Source organism: Ranitomeya imitator, chromosome 3, assembly GCF_032444005.1.
Source record: "Ranitomeya imitator isolate aRanImi1 chromosome 3, aRanImi1.pri, whole genome shotgun sequence".
In the NCBI taxonomy this organism is placed as follows: Eukaryota; Metazoa; Chordata; class Amphibia; order Anura; family Dendrobatidae; genus Ranitomeya; species Ranitomeya imitator.
In genome coordinates this window covers 327,135,674-327,154,315 of record NC_091284.1, presented here as the reverse complement: position 1 = coordinate 327,154,315, position 18,642 = coordinate 327,135,674, and the positions used below count along the sequence as shown (strand labels likewise).

At 44.1% G+C, this 18,642-nt stretch overlaps 1 protein-coding gene across 1 annotated transcript in view; it reads left to right on the top strand.

The window, feature by feature from the left end:
• The window catches only part of LOC138669863 (arf-GAP with SH3 domain, ANK repeat and PH domain-containing protein 3-like), a 177,785-nt gene that overhangs the window by 67,121 nt on the left and 92,022 nt on the right, over positions 1–18,642 (top strand). Inside the window, 1 exon segment of the mRNA XM_069756696.1 lies at positions 17,993–18,041. Within this exon segment, the coding sequence (XP_069612797.1) occupies positions 17,993–18,041 (49 nt within the window).

Sequence of the window (18,642 nt, the reverse complement as noted above, 5' to 3'; positions counted from 1 at the left end):
GTGTGGCTCCCCATGTTGTATGCATGGTTTTCCCGTTCCCCTCGTTGTATGCATGGCTGGGCTTCCCCATCCCATTCTTGTATATATGGCTCGGCTCCTCCCCCGTCATACTCACCCTCCTCGTGCCATCGCTGCACATCCCTGCATCTCCTTTGTCCTGATGCGGCAGCTCTTCCTGTGCTGAGCGGTCACTTGGTATTGCTCATTAAGGTAATGAATATATTCATTACTCACATGGTACCACTCAGCACAGAAAGCGCTGCAGCATCGGGACAACGGAGATGCAGGGACGTTCAGCGACGGCGCGAGGAGGGCGAGTATGATGTCACAGGCGCCGACTCCTGCTGCTGCTCCACCGCTCCCCTCCCCAGCTGGCTTTCTAGACAGTGACTCGTGTATAAGCCGAGGGGGGCGTTTTGAGCACAAAAAAATGTGCTGAAAATCTCGGCTTATACACGAGTATATACGGTAACTCCTTTACGACCTCCACAGTACTAGCACAGTGGAGGTCACTTCCCTCCCTTTGATGTGTGCTCTGGCTGTTTTGAGCAGCTGACATGTGCCTGGAATAGCCACGGCTGGAATCGCGTTCCACCCGTGGCTATTAACTAGTTAAATGCCGCTGTCAAACTCTGACAGCGGCATTTAACGCGCGCTTCCCGCCATTGGGCTGGAAATCCTCCCACCAGTAACCCCTGTCATGTGATCGCGGGTCACCGGTGGGTTGGTATGACAACCAGAGGTCTCCCAGTGGTCGGTGCTCATAGCAAGTCAGCAATTCTGCTACATACAGGTGATCTGATCATCGCCTGTGTAGTGAAATATGTATAGGTATATATGTGTGACTAGCAGTAATTTAACATCTGCCCTGAAGGCTGAGGGTCTCACAAGGGTCACAGTATATATTATCCTGAGAAAGCAGTCTCTTGCCAGGGGACCTAGCTAAGAACCAGGAAGAAGGGGGAGCGTTTCACACCTTCGGCTCTTTTGAAGAGAGATGTCAATTACAGCCTGACACTATCTATCTGTGAGAAACTTTTACACTTTTACAAAAACAAGCAATTATAATATTAACATGAGAGGCTGGTCTAGAAATCTGACCTCCAAGGCAACTCTACAGAGTTATTGGGACTCTGGATATGTTGTTGGTTACTCTGGGACGCGTTGTTTGGCTTGACATAAGTCGACTCAGTGAGGACAAGGAAGTACACAGTATCTTGGGCTAGGCCATGTGTGGACTCTTCTGTAAGGACTTAGGGAGGATCGGCATTCTCTTAGAGATTCATGTTGTCTCTGATTATTCGGGACTCAGCCCAGCAAGGAACCTTCTACTTCAATTTCAGGACTTACTGTTACTGTATTGCATCTGAACATATATGCGCATATATAAATAGTCTTATAGAGGTCTAGTTAGTTATGAAAAAGAGACATTTCGAAAACTGCTCCATGTAGGCGATTATTAAAGTACTGACACAACACTGTTGTTTCATTTATTTATATTTATTCATAGAAAGGGTTAACCGTGTTGTATTTTGCTCTCATATAACTGTTAATGCTGTTTAAGTGTACCTACTTACACACATAGGTCGGTGTCATTGAAAGTAACTGTTGTAATTGTATTTGTTACTTACGGTATACACTGTTTACTGACCTACCATTCCTTCTTTTATTTATATAAATTGGTTAGTAAATATTTATATTCTCTTATCTTTGTGCGTGTCTGCTGATTGCTGCTGAACACCTCGTCCTGTGGATCTCCCTCATCCACGGTTCACATGTATTTAGGTAATAAAGAACTAAAAGGAAAAAATGGCGTGAGGTCACCTATTTTAATCTTAACCAGGTGATGGAAAGCCGACAGCTGGGGGCTGATGTTTGTAGTCAGGGAATGGGGCAATAAACATAGAGCTTACCAGGCTATTACTGTTATGATCTGGTGGTTTAGGAGCAACATGGAACGAGCTCTGAAGGAAGTGGTATCTGTACTGACCACAGTCCCTAAGCTCAACACAACACTAGAAGTAGCCGTGGAATGCTCCTAACTCTCCCTAGGCATCACGTCACAGCCTAAGCGCTAACTACCCCTAAAGATAGAAGCAGGAAAACTATCTTGCCTCAGAGGAAATCCCCAAAGGATAGATTAGCCCCCCACAAATAATGACTGTGAGTGGAGAGGGAAAAGACATAAACAGAATGAAACCAGGATGAGCACAGGAGGCCAGTCTAGCTAGATAGATAGGACAGAATGGAATACTGTGCGGTCAGTATAAAACACTACAAAAATCCATGCAGAGATTACAAAAATCTCCACACCTGACTAAAAATGTGGAGGGTAAATCTGCTTCCCAGAGCTTCCAGCAACACAGAGTTAATTCATACTGATAAGCTGGACAAACATAGAAAGCACAGAACTGATAAGTCCACAATCTGTGGACAGAAAAGAGCAAGCCAGAACGTAGCTTTGCTGAACTGGTCAGGATAACAGGGAAATCCAAAGAGATGTGAATCCAACCAGGAACCATTTACAAGTGGCACTGGCTGAAGGAAAGAGCCAGGCATAAATAGCCGAGCAGAAAAGACAATCAGTAGAAGCAGCTGATGACAGCTAAATCCAAGGAGCAGCCATACCACTTGAAACCACAAGAGGGAGCCCAAGAGCAGAACTCACAAAAGTGCCACTTACAACCACCGGAGGGAGCCCAAGAGCGGAATTCACAACAGTACCCCCCCTTGAGGAGGGGTCACCGAACCCTCACCAGAGCCCCCAGGCCGATCAGGACGAGCCAAGTGAAAAGCACGAACCAAATCGGTGGCATGGACATCGGAGGCAACAACCCAAGAATTATCCTCCTGGTCATAACCCTTCCACTTGACAAGATACTGAAGCCTCCGCCTCGAAAAACGAGAATCCAAAATCTTCTCAACCTCATATTCCAACTCTCCCTCAACCAACAACGAGGCAGGAGGGTCAACCGAGGGAACAACGGGCACCACATATCTCCGCAACAAAGATCTATGGAAAACATTATGAATGGCAAAAGAGGCTGGAAGAGCCAAACGAAAAGACACCGGATTAATAATTTCAGAAATTTTATAAGGACCAATAAACTGAGGCTTAAACTTAGGGGAAGAAACCTTCATAGAAACATGACGAGAAGACAACCAAACCAAATCCCCCACACGAAGCCGGGGGCCAACACACCGACGGCGGTTAGCAAAACGTTGAGCTCTTTCCTGAGACAACGTCAAATTGTCCACCACATGAGTCCAAATCTGCTGCAGCCTGTCCACCACAGAATCAACACCAGGACAATCAGAAGGCTCAACCTGCCCAAAAGAAAAACGAGGATGAAAACCAAAATTACAAAAGAAAGGTGAAACCAACGTAGCCGAACTAGCCCGATTATTAAGGGCAAACTCGGCCAACGGCAAGAAAGACACCCAATCATCCTGATCAGCAGACACAAAGCATCTCAAATAGGTCTCCAAGGTCTGATTAGTTCGCTCAGTTTGGCCATTAGTCTGAAACGCCGAAGAAAAAGACAAATCAATGCCCATCCTAGCACAAAAGGCCCGCCAAAACCTAGACACAAACTGAAAACCTAGACACAAACTGAGAACCTCTGTCAGACACAATATTCTCCGGAATGCCATGCAAACGAACCACATGCTGAAAAAGTAATGGAACCAGATCTGAGGAGGAAGGGAACTTAGGCAAAGGTACCAGATGGACCATTTTAGAGAACCGGTCACAAACAACCCAGATAACAGACATCTTCTGGGAAACAGGAAGATCCGAAATAAAATCCATGGAAATATGCGTCCAGGGCCTCTCAGGGACCGGCAAAGGCAAAAGCAACCCACTAGCGCGGTAACAGCAAGGCTTGGCTCGGGCGCAAGTCCCACAGGACTGCACAAAAGCACGCACATTGCGCGACAAGGAAGGCCACCAAAAGGACCTAGCAACCAAATCTCTGGTACCAAAAATCCCAGGATGACCAGCCAACACAGAACAATGAACCTCAGAAATCACCTTACTTGTCCACCCATCAGGAACAAACAGCTTCCCCACAGGACAGCGGTCAGGCCTATCAGCCTGAAATTCCTGAAGCACCCGCCGCAAATCAGGGGAGATGGCAGAAAGAATCACCCTTTCCTTAAGAATGCCAACCGGCTCAAGGACTCCAGGAGAATCAGGCGAAAAACTCCTAGAGAGGGCATCGGCCTTAACATTCTTAGATCCCGGAAGATACGAGACCACAAAATCAAAACGGGAGAAAAACAGGGACCATCGAGCCTGTCTAGGATTCAGCCGCTTGGCCGACTCGAAGTAAATCAGATTCTTATGATCAGTCAGGACCACAACGCGGTGCTTAGCTCCCTCAAGCCAATGTCGCCACTCCTCAAATGCCCACTTCATAGCCAACAACTCCCGATTGCCGACATCATAATTGCGTTCCGCAGGCGAAAACTTTCTGGAAAAAAAAGCACAAGGTTTCATCAAAGAACCATCAGATTCCCTCTGAGACAAAACGGCCCCTGCCCCAATCTCAGAAGCGTCGACCTCAACCTGAAAAGGAAGAGAAACATCCAGCTGACGCAACACAGGGGCAGAAGTAAATCGGCGTTTAAGCTCCTGAAAGGCCTCAACAGCCGCAGAGGACCAATTCATCACATCAGCGCCTTTCTTCGTCAAATCAGTAAGGGGCTTAACCACACTGGAAAAGTTGGCAATGAAACGGCGATAGAAATTAGCAAAGCCCAAAAATTTTTGAAGGCCCTTACTCAGATGTGGGTTGAATCCAGTCATGAATAGCTTGGACCTTAACAGGATCCATTTCTATAGACGAGGGAGAAAAAATAAAACCCAAAAAAGAGACCTTCTGAACTCCGAATAGGCACTTAGACACCTTCACAAACAAAGCATTATCACGAAGGATCTGGAACACCATCCTGACCTGCTTCACATGAGACTCCCAATCATCGGAAAAAATCAAAATATTATCCAAATATACAACCATGAATTTATCAAGATAATTGCGGAAAATATCATGCATGAAGGACTGGAACACAGATGGAGCATTAGAGAGCCCAAATGGCATCACAAGGTATTCAAAATGGCCTTCGGGCGTATTAAATGCAGTTTTCCATTCGTCACCCTGTTTAATACGAACAAGATTATATGCCCCTCGGAGGTCAATCTTAGTAAACCAACTAGCCCCCTTAATCTGAGCAAACAAATCAGTAAGCAAAGGCAAGGGGTATTGGAATTTGACCGTGATCTTATTAAGAAGACGATAATCTATATAGGGTCTCAAGGAGCCATCCTTCTTAGCAACAAAAAAGAAACCCGCTCCCAATGGTGACGAAGATGGCCGAATATGCCCTTTCTCCAAAGATTCCTTAACATAGCTCCGCATGGCGGCATGCTCTGGCACAGACAGATTGAAAAGTCGGCCTTTAGGGAACTTACAACCTGGAATCAAGTCAATAGCACAATCACAGTCCCTATGTGGAGGGAGGGAACTGGACTTGGGCTCATCAAATACATCCTGGAAATCCGACAAAAACTCAGGGACCTCAGAAGAAGGGGAAGAGGAAATTGACATCAAAGGAACGTCACTATGTACCCCTTGACAACCCCAACTAGTCACAGACATAGTTTTCCAATCCAGGATCGGATTAAGTTCCTGTAACCATGGAAAACCCAGTACAACAACATCATGCAGGTTATGCAACACCAGAAAACGGCAATTTTCCTGATGTGCAGGAGCCATGTACATGGTCATCTGCGTCCAGTACTGAGGTTTATCCTTGGCCAATGGTGTAGCATCAATGCCCCTCAAAGGAATAGGGCTCTGCAAAGGCTGCAAGGAAAAACCACAGCGCCTGGCGAATTCTAAATCCATTAGGTTCAGGGCAGCGCCTGAATCCACAAATGCCATGACAGAAAAGGACGAAAATGAGCAAATCAGGGTCACAGATAAAAGAAATTTAGGCTGTACAGTACTAATGGTAACAGACCTAGCGACCCTCCTAGTACGTTTAGGGCAATCAGAAATAACATGAGCAGAATCACCACAGTAAAAACACAGCCTATTCTGACGTCTGAATTCCTGCCGTCCTGTTTTAGTCAAAATCCTATCACATTGCATAGATGCATAGATTCAGGACTCTGCTCAGAGGACACTGCCATATGGTGCACAGCTTTGCGCTCGCGCAAACACTGATCAATCTGAATGGCTAGAGACATAGACTCGCTGAAACCAGTAGGCGTAGGGAAGCCCACCATAACATCTTTAAGGGCTTCAGAAAGACCCTTTCTGAAAATAGCAGCCAGAGCGTCCTCATTCCATTTAGTAAGCACAGACCATTTCCTAAATTTCTGGCAGTATAATTCTGCCGCTTCCTGACCTTGACACAAGGCCAACAGGGTTTTTTCTGCATGATCCACAGAGTTAGGTTCATCATACAATAATCCGAGCGCTTGAAAAAATGTGTCTACATTCAGCAATGCCGGATCCCCTGATTCACCACGCAGCAAGGATATAATGATTTTTACTTGCTGAATGGGATCGCCAGAAGAACGGGGTTTCAAAGCAAAAAACAATTTTCAGTTATTTTTAAAGTTCAAAAACTTGGATCTGTCTCCAAAAAACAAATCAGGAGTTGGAATTTTAGGCTCCAAAGCCGGAGTCTGGACAACATAATCTTGGATACTCTGTACTCTTGCAGCAAGTTGATCCACACGAGAAAACAAACCCTGAACATCCATGCCAGAGCATAAATCCTGAACCACCCAGAGATCAAGAGGAAAAAAAAAAGACAAAACAAAGCACAGAAAAAAAAATGGCTCAGAATTTTTTCCTTCTTTTTGAGATGCATTTAATTCATTTTTGGCCACTTGTACTGTTATGATCTATTGGTTTAGGAGCAACATGGAACGAGCTCTGAAGGAAGTGGTATCTGTACTGACCGCAGTCCCTAAGCTCAACACAACACTAGATGTAGCCGTGGAATGCTCCTAATTCTCCCTAGGCATCACGTCACAGCCTAAGAACTAACTACCCCTAAAGATAGAAGCAGGAAAACTATCTTGCCTCAGAGGAAATCCCCAAAGGATAGATTAGCCCCCCACAAATAATGACTGTGAGTGGAGAGGGAAAAGACATACACAGAATGAAACCAGGATGAGCACAGGAGGCCAGTCTAGCTAGATAGATAGGACAGAATAGAATACTGTGCGGTCAGTATAAAACACTACAAAAATCCACGCAGAGATTACAAAAATCTCCACACCTGACTAAAGGTGTGGAGGGTAAATCTGCTTCCCAGAGTTTCCAGCAACACAGAGTTGATTCATACTGATAAGCTGGACAAACATAGAAAGCACAGAACGGATAAGTCCACAATCTGTGGACAGAAAAGAGCAAGCAAGAACGTAGCTTTGCTGAACTGGTCAGGATAACAGGGAAATCCAAAGAGATGTGAATCCAACCAGGAACCATTTACAAGTGGCACTGGCTGAAGGAAAGAGCCAGGCATAAATAGCCGAGCAGAAAAGACAATCAGTAGAAGCAGCTGATGACAGCTAAATCCAAGGAGCAGCCATACCACTTGAAACCACAAGAGGGAGCCCAAGAGCAGAACTCACAAAAGTGCCACTTACAACCACCGGAGGGAGCCCAAGAGCGGAATTCACAACATATTACCAGCTCTCAGCTGTCTGCTTAGCCTTTTCTGGTTATTAATAAGGGGTGATCCCCCCAAAAATGGCATAGACAGCTGTGGGTTGATATTAATAGCCTAGGAAGGGGCCAAGAATAATGGCCCCCCTTCCAGAGTAAAAGAATCAGCCCTCACCCGCCGCAGAAATGGCACATCCTTTGGATGCGCAAAATCTGGTGTTTAGCCTCTCTCTCCCTTATCTGGGATATTTCTTATCGTCCACCAGTTTTTACATGGATCCATCGAAAGTCTGGATTGGGATCGTTCTGAAGACTTAAAAGCTTTAGAAAGGTTTTCAGGGTTTGCCAGTTATTACCATAAGCTCATCAAAAACTTGGCAAAACCACTGACTGATATGACCGGGAAAGGTATGGACTTTTCTAAATGGTCCAGTCCTGTCAGTGAGGAAGTTGCTACTTTTATAGAGATTTTTTGCTTTTGTGCACATTCTTATACAGCCTGATGTCAGTTAGGTTGACACATCAGAGGTGAGGATTGGGACTGTGTTTTCGCAGGGTTCGTCTCCAAGTAAATGGCGTCTGTGTGCATACTTCTTTAAGAAACTGTTGTCTGCCGAAAGAAACTGCTGCCAAGAGTTCTCTATTACCAATGTTATAAAAGTGGGCCTTTGAGAACTGGTGTCATTGCAATCATAAAGATCTTTTGTATTTGGAATCTGTCAACTGTTACATAGACAGGCAAGAATGGTGACTGATTATTCTTTGCCAGATTCAACTTTTTTTTTACTTATAGGCCGGGGAATAAGAACATTCAGGCTGATGCTTTTTCATTGTTTTCCAGGGGCGGACATAATTGTGAGCCAGTTACTATATTACAAAAGGGTGTAGTTATTGATACAATATGTTCTGATCTGGAACAGAAGGTTGTAAAGGATCAAGGGGACGCCCTGCTGCCTGTCCTTCAGGTAAACTGTTCGTCCCTGTGAACCTCCATTTTAAAATTTTTACTGAAAATCATGATTCGGTTCTGTCTGGACACCCTGGTAGTAAAGTCACCACAGATCTTACTCATCATTTTTGTTGGTCTAGGGTGCACCAGGATGTTCAGGAATATGTAGCTGCCTGCAATACTTGTATGCATTCTGAGACTCACATATTCGTCCGTCCGAGGCTCTTCAACCTTTGACAATTTCGTGTAGACCATGGGCTCATTTTTCTGTAGATATCATCACTGATCTACCCGTGTCAGTATAGAACACTGTAATATTGGTGGTGGATAGATTCAGCTAATATGGCTAATTTCATTGCGCTACCTGCTTTACCAAACACCAAGACTTCAGTGCAAATTTTTATTACACAGATCTTGAAATTACATGGGATTCCTTCTGATATTGTTTCCGACCTGGGCGTTCAATTTATTTCCAAATTTTGATGCACAATAACAAATATTGTGGTACCGTGTTAGCCAGAAAAATCGATGTAAATACTTTTATGCCCAATGATTACAAAAGTATTGTCAAAGTGATACCTTTACAGTATTATGGGCATAAAAGTATTTATATCGATTTTCCAAATTTTGGAAAGCGTTTTTTGCTCAATTAGGGATTCATCTAATTTTCATCTGCTTTTCATTCACACTTTAATGGAATAACTGAAAGAGTGAACCAGAATCTTGAAACACATCTTGGATGCTTTGTGTCCAAGAATCAGGAGGTTTGGGTTTCTTATTTACTTCTAACTGTTGTCATGAATACAATGGCAAATCTCCTTTTTTTGGGGCATACGGTTTTCATTCTTAATTCTGTTACTTCAATAGAAATCGTTCTTCAGGGGTACCTAAGGAGGAACGGTTTTCTTTGTCCATTACATCAGTGTGGCAAGGAGTCCTTAATAATTTAATAAAGATGGGGTCCGAATATAAAAGTATGGCTGATCGGAGATGCTTGGTGGGTCGGACCCGTGTGTTGATGATTTGGTTTGGTTGTCCTCGAAGAACATTAAGTTGGAGGTTCCTTCTTGGAAACTGGGACCCTATTTCGGTCCAGACCTGTGTGTTGATGATTTGGTATGGTTGTCCACGAAGAACATTAAGTTGAAGGTTCCTTCTTGGAAACTGGGACCCAGGTTCATCTGCCTCTATAAAATAGTTACCAGCGTTAATCCTGTGGCATTTCGCCTTGTATTGTTCCACCCATTTTTAAGATTCATAATGTGTTTCACCGATCGTGTCTCAAAAAATGCGTTGCTTTTTCTAAATCATTTTCACCACAACCTTCCCCAATCATTGCTATCTGGAATTCCAGATTCCCATCAACAAAGATTATTGATTTTCACTTTATATGCCCGTCTTTTCAATGTTTGGTTCTTTGGAAGCGTTATGGTCCTATCAGGTTGGTCCACTCTTTTCACACTTCACATGCAGATAAACCTGGTTCTGAGGTTATGGAGGTCCGTCTTGGGAGGGGGGTTTACTGTCATGGAGATACCGCGACAGAGAGGGTTCAGAAGGGATCAGTGGCTGGTTACACGAACTCGAGCACTTATTAGAACTGCTTCACCATCCTATTAAACAGCGTAGATTTCCTTACCGTCATAGCAAGGGTTCATCAGTTCAGATCTACTGGAGCTGGCTTTTCTGAATTGTCTTAGCTGTTCTGTGTTGGCCGCACTCTTCTGGTATTTATGCTCACCACTGGCACTTGGGATTTGCCAGTGATAGTTCTATTTCCTGGTTTGGTGGTGAAGGAGAGAGTTCAGTGATTGGTGTTGGCGATTGCAGAGTTTTTCTGGAGTACTTTAGTATTGCAATATAATGTCAAATGAACAATATCCAATGCAGATCAGCAACGCAATGGGCTTCATGCAAAAGTTTCAATGAGCAGGTAAACACACCACACACCCCATTTCACAGATCTAACCATTTAAAGAGAACCTGTCAACTGTCCTAGCTACCAAAAGCCACCATGTCTCTACTGCACCCTTTGTCTACATTACAGCGAGGTCCTTCTTATGCTTTAGCAATTGCTCTACAATTGTAAAATCAAGTATTAGTCTGCTCTTATACTATGCAAATCTCTGCTCAGTAGTCCGGTGGGGCTTTTATAGCACTGGGCAAATATTCTGTCCCATCTTCTGTGCTCAGCATTCCCTGAGATATGATTAAGATAGTATGATTTGCAAGAGCAATGGCACCGTCGACTCATTGCAAATATCGCTCATGCACTTAATGTCTACCTGCCAGGGCATGCGCAGTGCGTTGATGAAGCCGGGGAGCACAAATCAGCCTTTATTGTACATCACCCGGAACACAAAGTGACATGCACATATGCAAGTTTTACAGAGAAATAATGGTGACGTTGCTCCTGCAAATCAAGTCAATTGTGCGAAGGGGAGGGAGGATTACTCCGGGGTAATCAACGCTCTGCCTGGCCAGTCCTCATAGATTTGCCTAGCACAATAGATGAATACTTAAAGAGGTTGTCCACCACTTGGATAGCCCTTTCGAAATCCCTGTCTCCCTCCCCCCAAATCTCCAGTAAAACAATAACACATACTCACCTTTGGTCCCAGCACTATTTCAACAATGTCTGCACTGTCTCTCCCGGAGACCTCCTGACTTAGCAATGTACCTTCATAATCCCTGCAGCCAATCAGTGCTGGCTTCACTCTCCCTTCCTTCGGACAAGACAAGGACATCTAGAGGAAGTGATATAGTCAATAACGTCCATAGGAGAGTAAAGCCAGAGCTGATTGGCTGCAAGGATTGTCAATCAACCCTCAGAAGAGCCAGTGTCAACACTGACTAATATTTGGTCAGTATTTCACCCTAGTACATGTAAGCCAAAATCAGGCATGGAACAATCAGAGGAATAGTATGACAGAAACAAGTCACACACTTCTGTATCTATCACCAAACTCCTGGTTTTGGCTTACAAATACTGATGTAAAATACTTACAAAACATTGAATGTGTGAATGTGGCCTAAGTGTTATTTTACGGGGGGGAAACATAGGGAGTCAGAAGGGGTTTTCCACGTAGTGAACAACTGCTTTAATCTTATATAGAGCAGCCACTGATGCAGAAAATGGAGCTTGCTAGATTGTAGAACTAGGATGCAGTAGAGACATGGTAGCGGCCTGGCAAACTAGGATAGCTGACAGATTCCCTTTAAATGCCACCTTCAGCGAATGACATCTAGCTTGATTACTGCTGTTACAGACAGGAGTATGCTGTACAGCACAGCCAACACCTGCAATTGATGCAATGGGCTTCAGGTTCAAACAAATGCACCTAATGTGCAGTGCTTGCAACAATTTACGTCAAAATACACCAAAGTTTGACACACTTACATCAAAAGGTGAGGCTCACTCAACACAATAGTAAATTTGCTTTATTATTTGTATTCAACTACTAATTAATGAAACATAGGCAAATTTGTGAGATGATATCAAGTTGTTCAAAATAAAAACAGTCATATTAGGGTTTGTAATCGATAGGTGTCTTATAGACACCTCTCCATTACTAAACCGTGGGCTTGATGTCACCTGACAATACAAAGGTGACATCAGCCCCACAAATATGACCCCCACTTGCCACCGCAGGGCAAGTGGGAAGAGCCAGGCAAAGCATGAGAATTGGCGTATCTAATAGATCCGCCTTTTCTGGGTGGCTGCAGGCGGCAATATCCATGGCCCTTTACCAGCCTGAGAATACCAGCCCCCAGCTGTGTCTGCTTTAACATGGCTGGTTGTCAAAAATGGGGGGGACCCCACACCGTTTTCTAAATTATTTAAATAATTTAAAAAAATTGGAGTGGGGACCTCTCTATTCTTGGTAACCAGCCTTGCTGAAGCTGACAGCTGAGGATTGCAGCCACCAGCTGTGAGTTTTGCTTGGCTGGTTATCAAAAACACGGGGTAACCCATGCTGGTTTTTTTTAAATTTAATTATTTATTTAGCGTGCAAGTGTCGGTTGATGAATACTCCCATTAGCCACTCTATCTGTTGCTGTTATTAGCGGCAGCAGGCACAGGCTGATGGGAGCAGTAATCCCATCAGCCGACCCCAGTGACGGGAGGTAAACTTTTTACCTGCAATCACAGCTGCAGGCTCACGCTGTCATTTGACATCTTGGGAACCACGGCTGTCTGTCGTAATGATTTTACCGCAGATCAGAAGCGGTGTTTGCCACGCTGACCAGTAACATGGACTTCCTGGTGAAGTCCGTGTTCAGTGTCTGTGGCTTGCAATTTGCTGTTCAGGTTCGCCCGTCGTTACTACTTACAATCGGTGACACTAGAGTTCTGCTCCTCTACCTCTCTGAAGAGGCAATTTGCATATTTAATTTCCCAGAAGAGCATGCATGGCATATAAGTATCCTCACTTTGACATGCCAGGCCTGGCTAGTCAACTCTCCACAAAGAGAAACGTTACCCCTTCGAATAGATTCTAGTTTGTTGAAATACTGTGTTTGGTTTACTGTGTCAACTAATTCGGGTGAATTGACTTTTCTCACGCACTTATAGTATATTAGGAGCAATTTCACTTCTCCATCACCATCTTTGATAATAACTGTGACATTACATCAACCCTACTCTTGTTTTAAGTGTGCTCTGCTACTGATGTTTCTATTACTTTCTCTAACGCCTTCCATTTCCCCGTTCATTTAAGGTACCGTCTCACAGTGGCACTATGGTTGCTACGACGGCACGATCCGTGACGCTCCAGCGTCGCTCCATTATCGCTCCAGCGTCGTAGACTGCGGTCACACTTCGCAATGCACGGCGCTGGAGCGATAATTTCATGACGTATTTGCGATGTAGAATCAGCAGAGGAGGTGGAGAATATCGTGCACACCTTTGTTACACGATGCGATCATGCCGCCACATCGGGACACTTGACGACAAAAGAAAGTTTCAAACGATCTGCTACGACGTACGATTCTCAGCGGGGTCCCTGATCGCAGTAGCGTGTCAGACACAGCGAGATCGTAAGTATATCGCTGGAATGTCACGGATCGTGCCGTCGTAGCGACCAAAGTGCCACTGTGAGACGGTACCCTTACTGTAAACTTAAAAAAAATGCATAAGCCAAGCTAAAACCTCAAACAAAAAATATGATTATTTTTGTTTCAGGTCTTACCTTGATATATACGTGTGTGTGTGTGTGTGTGTGTGTGTGTGTGTGTGTGTGTGTGTATAGCTTTATAGGTTTATTGACTTTTTTATTTAACTTGGCCACATAATTCTTTACCAGATATATTTAATTAGTTTTGCTTTTCGTTTACTAACGGCAAACAGATATCCTAAGACTCTGAGGAATTGAGACATAATGGAGCCAGATTCATTATTACATTTGCACCTTTTTTTGTCTGGTTCTTGGTGTTTTCACCTGCTTTTTAAGGTACCGTCCCACTAAGCGACGCTGCAGCGATACCGACAACGATATCGATCGCTGCAGTGTCGCTGTTTGGTCGCTAGAGAGCTGTCACACAGACAGCTCTCCAGCGACCAACGATGCCGGTAACCAGGGTAAACATCTGGTTACTAAGCGCAGGGCCGGGGACCATTCACATGTCAATTTTTTCATTGGACCAAATGGTCTGCAGCAAATATTAGAGACAAGTCCGATTTTAATCGGAGGATCAGATCAAAAGCAGCAATGCAAGTAAATAAAAAAATAAATAAATAAAAAAATCAGACTACACCTGAATGACATCCGAGTGCTGTCTGATTTTCATGGATTCTCAAAATGGAGAACATGAAGAAATTGTTTTGTTTTTTTACGTTTGGAAAAGCCAAACACTATCTACAATGGTGAACATAAAAAAAACAGGTGAAGCTATGAAAGAACTTCTAAAAAAGGCACATGAGGCACATATAAAGGTACCGTCACACTGAACGATATTGCTAGCGATCCGTGACGTTGCAGCGTCCTGGATAGCGATATCGTTCAGTGTGACACGCAGCAGCGATCAGGATCCTGCTGTGATGTCGTCGGTCGCTGCAGAAAGTCCAGCACTTTATTTTGTCGCTGGACCTCCTGCTGACACCGCTGAATCGGCGTGTGTGACGCCGATTCAGCGATGTCTTCGCTGGTAACCAGGGTAAACATCGGGTTACTGAGCGCTTAGTAACCCGATGTTTACCCTGGTTACCATCGTAAAAGTAAAAAAAACAAACACTACATACTTACCTTCCGCTGTCTGTCCCCGGCGCTGTGCTTTCCTGCACTGACTGTGAGCACAGCGGCCGGAAAGCAGAGCGGTGACGTCACGTTGAGTGATTGTGGCCAGTGCGATCTCTATCTCCTGCTCCTGCTGTGCTGCGATCTCCTGCGTATGGTTGCCTGTGCTGGCTGCTGTGTGACTCGTGTGATAGCAGTAGCAGCAGTTCCCCTGTCCCAGTCCCCCCTCTCCTCCTCTCACATCCTTTATGTGCTGAGTCCTGCGCTCAGCATCCGTGCTATGATCAGTATCACTGCAGATCAGAGACTGCGCCAAGAGATTTTTTTTTTTTTTTAGTTAAGAGTAGCTTATGTCATAGTGTAATATAGGTAGCTTATTATAGTAGCTGACATAATTGGTTGGTGACGTTCGATTTTGTTTTAGAAAAAAAAATACTAGTTAATACAGAGTAGCTGTATAGGTATCGTCTTTCTTTGGTGTTAAAAAAAAAATATCACTGGGTAATTTCTAGTGCATTAGAAGAGCATACGTCACATTGTTAGTGACGTTCATTTTTCTTTGGCAAAAAAATTAATTGCATCAAGTAAATTTTTAGCGAGTACTTAAGAGGAGCTTACGTTGCAGTGTTAAGGTACCGTCACACTTAGCGACGCTGCAGCGATACCGACAACGATCCGGATCGCTGCAGCGTCGCTGTTTGGTCGCTGGAGAGCTGTCACACAGACAGCTCTCCAGCGACCAACGATCCCGAGGTCCCCGGTAACCAGGGTAAACATCGGGTAACTAAGCGCAGGGCCGCGCTTAGTAACCCGATGTTTACCCTGGTTACCATCGTAAAAAAACAAACAGTACATACTTACATTCAGCTGTCTGTCCCTTGCCGTCTGTTTGCTGCACTGACTGCTGGCCGCAAAGTGAAAGCAGAGCACAGCCACAGCGGTGAGTCACCGCTGTGTGACTCACCGCTGTGCTGTGCTTTCACTTTCACTTTGCGGCCAGCAGTCAGTGCAGCAAACAGACGGCAAGGGACAGACAGCTGAATGTAAGTATGTACTGTTTGTTTTTTTACGATGGTAACCAGGGTAAACATCGGGTTACTAAGCGCGGCCCTGCGCTTAGTTACCCGATGTTTACCCTGGTTACCAGTGAAGACATCGCTGAATCGGTGTCACACACACCGATTCAGCGATGTCTGCGGGGAGTCCAGCGACGAAATAAAGTTCTGGACTTTCTTCCCCGACCAGCGACAGCACAGCAGGGGCCTGATCGCTGCTGCCTGTCGCACTGGACGATATCGCTAGCGAGGACGCTGCAACGTCACGGATCGCTAGCGATATCGTCTAGTGTGACGGTACCTTTAGTGACGTATGTTTCTCTTTTGGAAAAAAAAAAACACTGGGACCTTGCTTCAGTTTCAGGAGATAGTCAACAAGGCCTTAATGTTTTGTCCCAGGTCAACATTTTCTAGGATCTCAAACGGTGCAGAGTAATAATAATAATAATAATTATATTTCTATAGCGCCAACATATTCCGCAGCACTTTACATTATAGAGGGGACTTGTACAGTCAATACACATTAAGCATAACAATAAACTCATAGATCAACAGATACCAGGAGGAGTGAGGGCCCTGCTCGCAAGCTTACAATCTATGAGGAAAAGGGGAGACACGAGAGGTGGGTGGTAACAATTGCTTTCGTTGTTCGGACCAGCCATTGTGTAAGAATCGGGTGTCCATGTAAAGCTGCATGAACCAGTTAACAGCCTAAATATGTAACAGTACAGACACAGAGGGCTATTAACTGCATAAAGGGTATGAGAACATGATGCGAGGAACCTGATTATGTTGTGTTTTTTTTTTTTTTGAATGGGCCACACAGGGATAGTTAGGTTAATGCACTGAGGCGGTAGGCCAGTTTGAAGAAATGCGTTTTTAGCACATGCTTAAAACTGTGGGGATTGGGGATTAATTGTATTAACCTGGGTAGTGCATTCCAAAGAATTGGCAGAAGTCTTGGAGACGGGAGTGGGAGGTTCTAATTATTGAGGATGTTAACCTCAGGTCATAAGAGGCATCGGTGTAACGGTTGGTGAGGAATATGATCCTGGCTGCAGCATTCAGGACAGATTGGAGCCGGGAGAGTTTGGTAAGAGGGAGGCCGATTAGTAGAGAGTTACAATAGTCCAGACGAGAATGAATAAGTGAAACAGTAAGAGTTTTTGCAGAGTCGAAAGTAAGAAAAGGGCGAATTCTAGAAATGTTTTTGAGATGCAGCTAAGAAGAGCGAGTCAGTGATCAGATGTGGGGGGTGAATGAAAGCTCGCAATCAAGTATGACCCCAAGGCAGAGTATGCTCCAAGAGGGGAATCTGAAAAGACACAATTTACTATTGTGAAACCTGACCTGAGACACCTGGATTAAGGATTCATTCAAAGCGTACCACACTTTCCCAAATTAATAAAATTTGTTTTTACCCTGTTGACACAAAATACTTTTATATTCTGATGTACTCTGCACAACTTACACATACTACCACATTATACATTCATACACCTGTAAAACCAAAAGCATTATAATCATTACTATAAAACTGTGCCTCTAGATAAATTAATTTGGTGATCTAGTTTCCAAAATGGGGTCACTTGTGGCGGTTCCACTGATTAGGCACATCACGGGCTCTTCAGACGTGACATGACGCCCGCAGACTGTTCCATCAAAGTCTGTATTCCAGAACGTCACTCCTTCCCTTACGAGCCCTGCTGTGCACCCAAACAGTAGTTTTCCTCCACATATTGGGTATCCGCATACTCAGGAAAATTGTACAACTTTTACCCTTGTGACAATAAAAAAAAAATTGGGGCTAAAAGATCATTTTTGTGTAAAATGGGATTTTTTTTTTTATTTTCACTACTCCTCGTTATAAACTTCTATGAAGCACCATGGCGTTCAAGGTACTCACAACACATCTAAATAACAGATAACAGACAGTGGAAAATGTAATCCTTTTAACACAACAGTGCACGAAAATACAGAATTATAGCACAAATTTTCCTTGAGACACAGAGTAAATGATCTAATACTATGCATTCCTTTATACTGTTTCCATTTCTCTTTCAGACAACAGAACATATCATTTTCAGGCAGAGGATGAGGCTGAGGCATTTATGTGAGTAATAAAAGTAGAGCCTTTCTCTTTACTCTTTTTTAGAATATTACGCAAGACATTTTAAAGGGAACCTGTTAGTCTACGTTCACATTAGCGTTTTGCGTGTTTGCATCGGGCGACGCAATGTTTTTTTTGCCGCAAGCGTTGGGGGCGCAGAAAACGCAACAAGTTGCATTTTTCTTGCGTCCAAATTTCGGCAAAAAAGGATGCATGCGTCGCAAAACGCAGCGTTTTTGCATGCGTTTTGGTGCGTTTTTATTTGCGTTGTGCGTTGCGTCGCCGACGCAGCAGCGCACATCGCAAATGTGAACGTAGCCTTAGAAAAGAAACATAACACCACTTCTGTCTTTATCATCCACTCCTGTCTTGGCTCACAGATACTGATGTAAAATACTGACTATATACATGGCCTAAATGTCTAACCCAGGTGCATGCACTTATATGATATGGTAATATAGTGCTAAATACTGCTACTGCCCTGGTTAAATGCTAAGCTTTAGGCAGGGTTTTCCTTTGTTCATTTTTTACTTCTGTATGTCCATATGTAATTTACAAGACCAAATACAGTTTCCTATTTTAATAATTGTAATGGTAATTATAT